The 12,869-nt window shown below is 38.5% G+C and overlaps 1 protein-coding gene across 5 annotated transcripts in view; it reads left to right on the top strand.

The window, feature by feature from the left end:
• The window catches only part of LOC120561713 (focal adhesion kinase 1-like), a 69,769-nt gene that overhangs the window by 33,763 nt on the left and 23,137 nt on the right, over nt 1–12,869 (top strand). For 3 of the 5 annotated variants that reach the window (XM_039804923.1, XM_039804922.1, XM_039804924.1), the window contains 7 exons: nt 2,169–2,266; nt 2,940–3,024; nt 3,152–3,252; nt 4,274–4,389; nt 4,789–4,889; nt 5,065–5,154; nt 5,348–5,552. In XM_039804923.1, the coding sequence (XP_039660857.1) occupies nt 2,169–2,266; nt 2,940–3,024; nt 3,152–3,252; nt 4,274–4,389; nt 4,789–4,889; nt 5,065–5,154; nt 5,348–5,552 (796 nt within the window). Of the gene's footprint in view, nt 1–586; nt 608–2,168; nt 2,267–2,939; nt 3,025–3,151; nt 3,253–4,273; nt 4,390–4,788; nt 4,890–5,064; nt 5,155–5,347; nt 5,553–12,869 lie in introns of all 5 variants that reach the window. The other 2 variants (XM_039804920.1, XM_039804921.1) reach the window with 1 other exon arrangement.

Genomic DNA, 12,869 nt, shown 5'->3' on the forward strand with positions numbered 1-12,869 from the left:
GTCCATACTAAACATTGTATCCATGCTATTTACTAGTCTGTCATGTTGCATGACTTTCTTAGATATGTATATGGCTGATTTAGTTAGAAGTTATCTAGTAAGATAAATACACTAAACACACATAAGCCAGCCAAGGTACCGTTTAGCTGTTTATGTCTAGACTGAGCAGTTTTAGGGTTTCAGTGTCTGTTTTTTTGGTTTTGTTAAACAGTAGGTTGCCAAGCAATTGAAGGGTCCATGTGGTGTTTAAATTTAGTTTGCATTATAAAATACACATTTTATGAACTGTTGAAGCTGGCTAGGGGTGACCAATGGTGTGCGTCTTTGTATGAACGCAACAAAAAAAGAACATTCTTCAGACCAAAACACACCAGAAGGTTTTAAATATCCTAAAACAAGTCATTTTATATGATAAGGGACACATTTGTGAAACCTATATAGTAATTGACATACAGTACCTCGAACTTAACTGCATCACTATCACACCCACAATCATGGCAATTATTAAAGACTGCAGTCACAATTTACAGATCTCTGTACTCACAGCTAGTTATTTCTGTCTCCTATCACTAACCCATTTTCCCAGAATACTATGGACTAGATCAAGGTAATAAGTCTGGTTGTATTGTGATGGCACTTTGATTTGGTGGTTGTTGTGATCCTTATTTTATGTTTGCTTGCAACTGTAAAATAAAACTGAGTTTATTTCTGTTATCTCTCTACCGCATTGATTTGCCCCCCCCCCTCCCTCCCTGTTGATGTTTGATGTGCTGTCAGTTTTAGGCTGAACTGCTGATGGTAGCTTCAGAACTGAACCCCTGTTGTTGAACAAGGATCTTGATGTGTATTTTACATTTTTTTGTAATCGAAAAAAAAATCTGAACAAACTGTACTCCCTTACATGATTGTAAAAATCCATACCATTTGACGAAACATATTTACTTGCTCAGGGTAACAAAGCATATTCCTATTTACAACTTTGGCCCGGATGAGGTAGTGCAGTGAAAGGGATATATATATATATATATATATATATATATATATAGTAAACCCAAACCACTAACAAACAGGGCAGTCCCACTCCATTGTTTAACCATAATGATCGACTTTTTTAAGATCAGATTACACATGGGCGACATTTAGAGGCAGGGCACACAGGCATTAATTATGACAAACTGTACAACCTCATTTAGTCTCTTTCCCACTACAGGCATTTTGTTGCCCAGCATAGTTGTCTCTAAAGGTCGCACGTGTGCTGGACATTTCACAACCGTAAACTGTATAAAAGTGAAGTCAGAGAAACCTGTATGCTATATTCATGCTGCTTATATGGACAAAGTCAGGTCAGCAAACCACCAGCCTCTCAACAGCCAACGTTTCACAGACCTTAGAATTCTTTTAATTTTCTTAAAACTCTATATTAAAAATGGTGCATTTTATCTAGATGCACTTGACAGAAAGTACAGAAGAAATTTGACTGACTATAATAACAGAGATACAACTTCCTTTTGGACTAAGCAAATGTACCACTGGTCCTAAATCAGCCTGTGAGCTTTGAATTGCTGCCATTATTCAATCCACCTGACTTTATCCATATTACATTTAATATAATGTGGAAATTCATGTTCATATATACATTGAGTGTTGCTGGCTGTTGTTCGTCCGTGGTACATGGCATGTCTGGCTGTGGTTTCCTGATGCTGTTGTTGCATGCTGTTGACATTGACCTATGCTGATTGCTATAAAAACTAAGCTTGTCAGAGTAGGAAGGTGCATTGACTTTATTCATCTGGAAATGCAGGATAATCAAATTTTAAAAGCAAAGATGGCACCACCTAATGTTGCTCACATGAAATTAAAGTTCTACACAGTGAGCTTGTGTCTAAATTGTTTAATTCACGTCTATAGAAATTTGCTGGAGGATTGTTTCAAAAGCTGATAATCAACAGAATCAGTTGTACGTTTTTTTTGCCTTTTAAAGAAAGATTTTAAGAGACTTTGCACATGAGAAAGCACTCTGACAAGCTGGGTAAATGGAAGTGCTGACTAAGAAGTGTGTGTGTGGGCACTGATGAATGTGTTTGATCTGAAGGTCTTTTCTGTTTGTGTGTGTGTTTGTGCGTGTGTGTGTGTGCGTGTGTTCATGTCTACGTATATTGCATATATAGCACGGGACTATGAGATTCAGCGAGATCGTATTGAGTTGGGACGCTGCATAGGTGAGGGTCAGTTTGGAGACGTCCACCAAGGAGTCTACATCAGCCCGGTATGTACAGTAGTCTCTTTCTCACACACACAAGCGTTTAATATCTGTAGCTCTTGATTTATGGTAGCTTTATATCAAAATAATCAAATTTAATAGCCCACTTTAGATGGTCCTTTACCTGTAAGGGGTTGACAGGTGGCAAGAAAGTAAATCCATGCACATTTTGTAGCATTAATCCTTTTACTCACATGACCAACACTTCTGTAGATACAAAAATGGTTAATCATCTTTCATTTAAAGTAAAAAAAAAAAAAAAAAGTTAAATTATTATTAATTAGTATACATAGGGGTGTAAATCACATGTTTTATCATGATACAATATTAAATCGATTCTTAGGACAACGATGCAAGATCTGCTGGTGTCACAAAGTCTGCCACGATACAATTTTGATTCAATTCAGGGGCCTGCGACGGATACGAGACTAAAAAGAATAAACTGAACTTGAACTCACAATAATTGTACATATACAGTATAGTTGTAGCAGAAGAACATTGATTTAATGGGCTTGCCACTGAATAACCATGATATACTTACAACTCATGTTAGTGAAGTTTCAATAGGTGATGCACAAACCTCTAATGTTTTAGGTGAATTTAAAGACAGTGAATTTGCTGCATATATATGCTTGTTTTAATGTTGATCATGTTGTTTGCTTGGATCGGTTTCTTGCAGGAGAACCCAGCCCTGTCTGTGGCAGTGAAGACGTGTAAGAACTCAACGTCAGACAGTGTCAGGGAAAAGTTTCTCCAAGAAGCACGTAAGTGTGTGTGTTTCTAAATGTTATCAGCCAACAAGACCTGTGCCCTCAAAAGTTTGCAGAATAACCATTTTAGTACAGAAAAACTTGCAAGCTGTTTGTGAACTGACCTCTTCTTTCCCTGCAGTGACCATGCGTCAGTTTGACCACCCTCACATTGTGAAGCTGATGGGAGTCATCACAGATAATCCAGTCTGGATCATCATGGAGCTCTGCACACTCGGAGAGGTAGGACACTGATAAGAATTTGTTTTGTACAGTATCTACTAGTTTACATGGATGTGTGCGTGTGTTAAAAGACTCTTGTACAGTATAAACATAGACCCTAGGGCTATATTTTTCAGTATTAGTTTAAAGAAAGAGGGAATTTATCGAGGAAAAATTAGATTTTTAAAGTTTGGGTGTAAATCAGATCATAAAAACATCACCTTCAGAGCAAACACTTTAACTGCATTTTAAATGATTTTTAGTTTCTATGTCATAGCTCCTTTTTTGTTTTCCATTACATTTTTCTCTTCACTTTGTATTAGTATATTATTCTGAGCTGTGTTAACTGTAAACTTTGAACAGTGTCTTCTTGCAGCATGAAACACAACAAAATGTGGATGCGTGGGGACAAAAATCCAGGGGGAAAATTAGCGTGTTTCTAAAAATTAGGGAGCGTTTTAAAAAGAAATTGAACATCTTCTTACTACTTAATGAATTGCATTTACTTTGGTTTGACAAATGATTTGTTTAACGTTTATACATTGTTTTTCTGTTTGCATTGGCTCTGTATATTGGTTTTCTTAATAAGCACATTTTAAAGCAAATCTGAGCTCATGATGCAGCACACCACATGTGTAGGCAGCAGAACAGTAGACAACTGGCCACCTAAAACGCCCCCACGTGCTCTACACATTCTGTTATTGACAAAAAGGATAATGTCCCCGCTAATTACTCCTCACATAGTTCCTGTCTATTGTTACAATGGCACAGCTTTGTTTTGTAGAACTGTTTAAATAACTGTTGTTGTTATTGTTCCTCTCTTTCTACCCCTCTATCTCGATTTCTCCTTCTATTTCTCTTTGTCTCACTCATCGTATCTCTGTCTACCTCGTCTCTACTTTTCCTGAATTTTTTTATTTATTTATTTTTTAATTTTTTTTCCCTGTTTCTGTCTTCTGTTTTTCACCATCAAATTGTGGCTCTCTTCCGCTCTCTCTCTCACATCTCTTTGTCTGTGTTTTTTCCTCTCCGTCCTCCATAGCTACGGTCATTTCTCCAGGTGAGGAAGTACAGTCTTGACTTGGCCAGTCTCATCTTGTACTCATACCAGCTCAGCACGGCACTGGCTTATCTGGAGAGCAAGCGCTTTGTACACAGGTATGCATTAGGGGTCTCCCAAAACCTCTGATACATCAGAATATTTTAAAATGATAAAAGCTAGTATTCCATTACTAAAATAATAGTTGTGCTAAGTGGCCAGTGCAAAATAACATTACATATGAAATAGTGGTTCGATTTACCCAACAATTTTTTGTTTACAAATGATCTAGGGCAGTTGAATGTGACAGAATATTCTTTTATGGCAAATACATATTTTCTGTAAACCACAGCCTGGTGTTGCCACCTACTGGAAGGCTGAATGCTGGATACTAGCGATCTTATGACATGAGAGATGTAAATTATTACTTCATGTGACAAGTGTCTGATCTCATAGATAAACAGAATAAATGTCAAAGTGACAAGGATTTTCTCTCATTTTGGTTCTGTCCTCCTCAGGGACATCGCAGCGCGGAACGTGTTGGTGTCTACAGTCGACTGTGTAAAACTTGGGGACTTTGGTTTGTCTCGATACATGGAAGATAGCTCTTATTATAAAGGTAAATACAACCCCTCTATACACGCACAGTGTTTCCATAAATGTACACTTCACTGTCTCCTTTTAACCGTCTTCGGTCTGTCATAACACGTGGAGGAAATCAGCATTAATGTTTATTGGACTGACATGAACTAAGCCGATCATTAAAGTGTAACACAGTTTTTTTTTTTTTTTAGCTTCTAAAGGTAAACTGCCTATTAAGTGGATGGCTCCAGAATCAATCAACTTCAGACGGTTTACCACAGCCAGTGACGTCTGGATGTTTGGTAAGTTTAAGTCTGTGTTGTTTTCTTCCTTTGTTCATTTCTATGTCAGTTTTGTTATGATGTTTAGTGCTGCAACAGTAGGTTTGTTGTTTGTGGTCTGCTTCTGTTTAACTCTCTACTCTTTGCAGCATTTAAGAGCCAATAGGTAGCTGTCTCACTCTCATAGTGCGTGTGTTTTTCTCTCTTTCCATAGGCGTCTGTATGTGGGAGATCCTAATGTTCGGCATTAAGCCTTTCCAAGGTGTGAAGAACAACGACGTCATCGGCAGGATAGAGAACGGCGAGCGACTGGCAATGCCCCCTCAATGCCCTCCTACTCTCTACAGCTTGATGACAAAGTGTTGGTCGTATGATCCCAGCAAGAGGCCACGCTTCACGGAGCTCAAAACACAACTGAGGTACTTAATGGAGTGTGGTTTGAGAGTGTGTGAGTGTCTTTGTGTGTCTCTGTAAGTGTGAGCAATTCAGGGTTCAGTGTCTTGCTCAAGGACACAAACCACCAACGCTCTTATCTCTTCAGCATTGTGAGAGAATGTTAAATTATTATATCTGTATGCTTTACCTCAGCTCAAGAGTGCACCAGGCATTTTGTTGTCCCTCATAGTAAGCTTTGGGTGTAATGTATTGGCTGAAAGAAGCTCAAACAATATGATTTGCAGAAAACAAAAGTTGCAGTTGAGATATTTCATCAATGTAAATCCTACTGCTTGTTATTCTTTGCTATTTTCCCAGTCATAGTTAAGATAAAGTAGCCTGGTTGACGGACGCCGCTCCAATGCCTCTGGGCGCATTGGATAGTCCAACCAATCAGACCAACGATCCAGGTGACGCTGCGCTTCGGTAGCTGTCATGTTGAATGTAAACAAAAAGCTGCTCGCCGTCGCTGCGCTATCGTCATCACGTAAAGCCCGCCTCAACGGTTGTGATTGGTGAAAAGCCCGCCTCAGCGGTTGTGATTGGTGAAAAGCCCGCCTCAGCGGTTGTGATTGGTGCCTCGATTTTGTGGACATGGGGACATTTTGAATGGGCTCTTCGCCAGACTGACTTGCAGAGCAAATCTCAAATTTGCCAGAAGTTGGTCAGGGTTTACCCAGGCTAAAGACAAAGGAATGTGCCACAGCAAATGATATTTTCCAGAAGTAAGGAAGTGTTTTCTTTCACCTTCCTAACACCAGGTGTCACTGTCTGTATTAATCATGTTAATCTAAGAAGATGAACGTGGGCAGACAAAGAGCTACAGTAAATATTAAACATTTAAAATTAAGCAACATACTTTGGCCTTTGTCTTTGGCTGCTGGTTAAACAGCAGACCAGAATGAACCATTATGATGGATGGACAGTCAGATACAGGTAGGTAAGCAGAAAGACAGGGATTTTATCCAGCTAAGGTCACATTTACATGCCTCATTTCATTGAGATTGCAGACTAGATCATTGGAATGTCTTGGCAGGAAGGAGATTTTTGTGCGCTCTGATTTAATCCACTTTAAAATACTACATTAAATTTTAATGTTCGTGGAGGCAGCGGGGAAGTAATTTCCTGTGTAAAACCTATGTGTAGTGAGAGGGTACATGCTATAGATGTTGTAATAATGTCACTCCATCTGAAATATATAGATAAAAATGTACATTGTAATTTTAACAAATATCCCAAACATGCAGATTTTTGACAGCAGTTACTGGATGTGAAGTATTACATTTTGCCCATACCTTTTCTGCAGCAGTATCATTTACAGTGCAGCCCTGAACTATTTGAAGAACATTCAATTGTAATCGCTTTCACCTCCTAAGAGTGTTTTGGCGTTGATCGCATCCATACTAGCTGAATAGTGTAGGATTCGTACTACATTTTTACCCTTGTTTCTACATGGTTCAACATCCTCAAATTAAACCTGAAAGTCCTCACTTTAACCTCCATAGTGATTGCTTCTTTTCCAATGGAGTACGGAGTCAAAACAAAACTGTCCAAATACTTGACACACTGCACTTTACCTCCTGTTTGGGCTGATGACATTATGGTTGGCACGGTAACAGAGATGTGATGATGACAGAGATAGATTAAATGAGATGCCACGCCTTGCCTCCTTGTTAAAAGATACATCAGTGCCTTGTCACTAGCTTTGCGAGGAGACAGATTTGCAAAGAGAGAGATGTTATCTATCAAGAGATGATATCCTGGGCGTGTTGTGATCAGATAAGGCAGAGCTAGACAACACTGTAAGCAATTTAAACACTTGCTGCGTAAGCCTCCGGGTGAATCGTTACTGTAATATTCCCTTTAAACAGGAAGGGTCCAACCTATTCATGAGTCACATAATGTCATACAAATAACCGGGAAAGACCTTGTGAAATGTTTGATCAAATGTACTGAGAGTTGCACTCAGAAGATAAAAGAAGCTTACAATTTAAAAGCTTTTTATTTAAATACCAAGAACATTGGGGCACGGTGTCAGTCATCATCAGGTGCCAAGGGGAGAGGGAAAAAACTTCATAAACCTGACATGTTTGATGATTTATGCCAGCCAGTGTCGGGTTACAGTGTGCGATTTATAATTAATGCTAACAGACAAAATCACATCCACAGCTCTCAGATCATTATTCTTCCCAGCATGCAAACCACGCAAAACAGACACACAAGTTGAATTTAACTAAATTTGACAGTTTTCTGTATTGTAATGTTGGATAAGACCTTTTGCTCTGCTTTATGTAACAAGGTTGGGACTCCTGTCAAGACAGATAAAACAGCATTAGTATTGTATTAAATCTTCTGACAACCAGCGGAACTAAAGTGGGTGAAGTGATATATTTAAGAGTTTAGTAAAGTTAGTAACATTTTTCGAAGGCAGAATTGAATGAGGTTAGGCACTATTTCTTTTTCATACATTAGCGGTAAGTAGGGGTACAGTCAAAGTAGAGCTTTTCCCAGCTACCAAGACTCAACAATTCATAATAATTCAGACATGAACAGACCTGCAGTTTTTTTAGAAGCGATGCTTCAGCTGATGGCAAGATAGACCGTAATAACAGGAGTAGTGCTGGTGGTAAATAACAAAACTAGAGTGAGTTTTGGTGCTGTGAAATTACAACTAGCAGAGTACAAACTGAAACTCTACAGTGGAAACAGCTGATGAAGCTTATTTGTACAGATAGATTTTAGATGAATTTCCCATTCATTTAAGTAACATCAGGGTCTCAATAGTCTATATCCTCAACATTCCACTTCCGGGATTGCTCCGATGCCACCGGAAATTCCGCCGGATGTCCCTTATTTAGGCCGGATGTCCGTTATTTGTGTTGGCATTCTAAACTCCGATGGATTTCTGAGGACTATGGTTATCTGCTCCTCAGATCTCTGCAGGGTAAATCCAGACAGCTAGCTAGACTATCTGTCCAATCTGAGTTCTCTGTTGCACGACTAAAACAACTTTTGAACGTACACGTTCCACCAAAACAAGTTCCTTCCCGAGGCTATTTGGCAGAGGCACCGTTGCTCCGTACAGAGCTTAGCACCACCCATGATGATTGTGATTGGTTTAAAGAAATGCCAATAAACCAGAGCACGTTTTTCTCCCATCCCGCAATGTTGTGTGGACTAGCCAGATCCTCATTCGCAGCGCTGTGGAGGAAGGTCCTCAGATGAGACTTGTACACTGCTGAACCTTGGGGTAATACCAGGTTTGCTTCATCTTTTATTTCTTAACCCTCATTTTGTCCTTGGGTCCAATTTGACCCGTTTTCAAAGTTTTTATATCAGAAATATGGGAAGTCGCTATAAGTGCCAAAAAAAAAAGTGACAAAAACAAGGATAAAAACTTTAATAACAGAAGAAAACGTCAAAAACGTTGGAAAAAGTGAAAAGAAATGTCAGAAAAAATTACGAAAACATCTGAAAAGCTATAAAAAATGTTGAAAAAAACGACCAAAAGTTGAAAAAAACATGCAAAAATGGAAAAAATAACTTTTTGAAAAAGCAACAAAAACGTTGACAAGGGAAAACATGTTCGACGGGAAGACAACACAAGGGTTAAACCTAACAGTGGTATTCCAGGCTTTCTCATTTTTACACGGAGAGCAGTTTCCCCAAATTAGATAATTAAGCACAACAGATTCTGCAGATTTAGAGATGTTCCCTCCTTTATCATTATTATTTACTTCTGTATATCATCTACACGTAAGAAGTTTGAATATAATTTTGAGCTACAAAATGTGCAATGTTTGTATACAACTTTTTTTTGTAAACTAATATCAGTCATTTAGTCTGGACAATACATACCTCTTACTGCATGCGAGTACAGTTACCTCAAAAGATTACTTACAGGATATCATGAAGAGTTGAAATGAGAGAATATTTCTCATCTTTTCTTATTCAAAACTGAATTCACTTGGAGAAAACTAGATACAATGTACGTCATTTGTGTTCATATTGTTAATGTTGAGGCTTGAAACATTTTCAACACAAAGTATAGCAGCACAGCAAGATGCCATCATTTCCTTCAACATGCACATTCTCTCTCTGTCTTGTTCTCTTTCTCTCTCACATACACAGAAACAGGAAAATAAGAGTGAATATTTAACTCCTGTGGTTTTATGAGTTTGCTTAAAACCAGCATGACTCGCACCTTAAATTCCGCCGTGATTACACTGCCAATGTTCTCAATGTCAGCTCTGCGCTTTTCCGCAAATTCTACTCCTCTTACACTCTCTTTCCCTCCTTTCCAAACTCTGCTTTTGGTGCTCTTTAAAAAAAAAAAAAACCTTTCCTCCTGACCTCTCTCACCTTTTCATTGTGTCCTCATAATCTCGCTTTCTTATTTTGGCTCCAAGCGAGTACTAGACCCCACATCGTGGAGGTCCGCTCATTAGCCTGACACATGTACAATATGTTTGTGGTTGTATGTTTTAATGGGCTGAAAATCCAGTGTGGAAAAGTACATGTGAACTGCATTTGAGTGCAAAATCTGACAAATTTAAGAACATTTATTTTAATTGACTGTGATATGTTGGCATGAAGAAATAGTGAGGAACCCTCAATGTGCCTCATCCAGTGTCTTGGAAACCAAGTCAATATTGACCACATTAACTGTGGTCACTGGCTATTAATAGGGGAAAGTCATGCCATATAAGGTTATACAATTTGGTTTACTTTCAGTCTGGCCGGCTTTTATATCACAATATCAATTATAGGTCTCTCCTGCCAAATATGCAGTTCTCAGCTACTACTACAGTTTTCCGTGTGTGTGTGTGTGTGTGTGTGTGTGTGTGTGTGTGTGTGTGTGTGTGTGTGTGTGTGTGTGTGTGTGTGTGTGTGTGTGTGTGTGTGTGTGTGTGTGTGTGTGTGTGTGTGTGTGTGTGTGTGTGTGTACACAGTGGGCAGCTGCCAGGAGTTACAGCTTTCCAAAGAACCGAAAGAGAGAGAAAAAAATAGACAGAGAGAATGAAAGAAGGAAAGAAAAAGGCAAGCAGAACTACTGCAGTACTGTACTCCCATGGTGAAAGCTAGTGGATCAAGGCTCCTAATTCTCAGATCATATTATCCTGATAGTGAAGTCTGTGTGTGGGGAAGGACTGTAGCCTGTTAGTCTAGGGACGTTTGTTCAGCTACAACAGGGCATATTTGAGTCATCCTGCCAGGAGTAGTAGGTTTTATCCTTTTGAGCGTTACTGGGATCCTTTGCAGTTATTCATGGTGACCTTCAGTAGCATATCAGTGCTGAGAGCCACTGGCTTATTATCATTTTAGTGGTTACTTTATTCTCCTAAAAGGGCTTAACTGGATATACTCTGGTGCTATTGGATTGGACTGTTCTTAAGGTAAAGTATTGTCTTGTCTACATGCCTTTCTGCCCCATCAGGCTTTCTAAATGTATTGTCAGCCTATAATAGAATGAATAGTTTATTTTCCAAAAGTGTGCTGCATTCAGTGGATGCTACTGTACTGATGGGTTCAATCCAGAGCTGTTTTAGAGCAGCGATTTTAATATGCCTCTTAAACATAAACACTAGTCTGTTGTTTGACTGTCCTCCACTGATCCTCTGGAAGAAATTGTGTTTGTTTGCATGTCCTACTTAAAACATAGCTTCACATTTTATCAAGTCTTAAAACTAAATTAATGTACGCGTATGTACATTGAAACAGTTATTGGACGCTGTAATTGTTTGTCCTGTCCTCCAAAGAGCTTCTGGGTAGCTGCGCTCAGGTGAGAAGTATGTAAATCAAGGCGGTGCTGAAAGCCCAAGATTGTGCAGTCAGCCCAGCAAGCTGAGTAAATAATGTAAACAGGCCTTGTTATTCCAGGTGGCAGTGTGGTGTAGGTGGGGGAGGAGACAGTCAGCATTTATGTTGCCAGGTGCTGATGTTATCACCGTCACACATATTCATGCATGATGTCATTTACTGTTAAACTGTGAGGCAAGGTTGGCAGATGTTGTCATGACTGGTTTCTAATGACTTTGCTTGTTAAATAGACCTTCAATTAAAAAAAGAAAAAAAAAAGTTGCTATGCTGATACTTTGAAAATGAAAAATTATAAAGCTAAACTAAAAGAAAAGGAATAAATTAAGTTTTAGAACTGCGATTCATTTCAATATAACCTTTATGACCTTTTATTATCACTGTCGGGCTGAGTAAAGAATACAAGATTAGATCTACTATTAGTGCACAGTGTTCATCCAGATCATTTATATTCATATGAACCAAAAACACATGATGCTAATAATACCTGCCAATGACTTGACTTGAAGATGCAACCAAATAATTAACTGTGATTTAAAAAAAAATACAAAAACTAATCTAAAACCAACAAATATTTGAAAATCAAAAAGTCAAATGGAGATCAGTTAAAAAATAATGTAAATCTTAAAGCCAAACAAATTAATTATATACGTCATTTGAATCATTCAATTATATTGAAAGAAGGCAATCTGTAATAAATAAATACATCCAGAAGTGATTACAAATAATATTTTATCTCTCAGCAGATCTGTTTAACTAAATATTTTTGTGGAAAACTGTTTTTTTTTGTTCAGTACTAATATTGTTGTGTTGTGATGGAAAAGAAGACCTGACAGGAGACTGACTTCGACAGGTGCAAGGACACACACACACACACACAACCACACACACACACACACACACGGCAGGGGACAACAGAACAGAGGGTGATGGTGATACTAGAAATAGCTCTTACCCTTGTTGAAGATCAGAGAGTAGAAAAAGTGTGTGTGGAGAGTGTGTGTGCATTGGATTGTTCAACCAGTCAGTTTTCTGTTTTGTTGAACAGTCAACTCTTCAGCAGCAGCTCCTTCCTCTGGGAATCTGGGTTTGGTTTAGCAGCAGTTTTCTCAGGGAACAGGTCAGTAGGGATCATTTTAGCGAGTAAATTCAGTGTGGTATCTTTGGCTACATTAGACCTAAAAAATGTTGGGTTTGGGGCGTGGGATGTTGCTTCACCTCAATATGATTCAATTTAATCGTAGCAGTATTACTCATAAATGTACTGCTTTGCTTGCTATAACGGTTTTGCCTGACACAGAAAAGAGATGGTATCAGTAGTTGGAGTGAATATACAGTGACGGGTAAAAGTTGAAACCATTAGCTTAGACCGAATTTAGTCTTTATTAAGACATAATATTGAAATTAAAGTAGATGTTTCATTATAATGGCTGACTATTGCAAGGTAGACCGAGAGATGAATTGTTTTTATTATTGTATTACTG

The sequence above is a fragment of the Perca fluviatilis genome, chromosome 7, assembly GCF_010015445.1.
Source record: "Perca fluviatilis chromosome 7, GENO_Pfluv_1.0, whole genome shotgun sequence".
In the NCBI taxonomy this organism is placed as follows: Eukaryota; Metazoa; Chordata; class Actinopteri; order Perciformes; family Percidae; genus Perca; species Perca fluviatilis.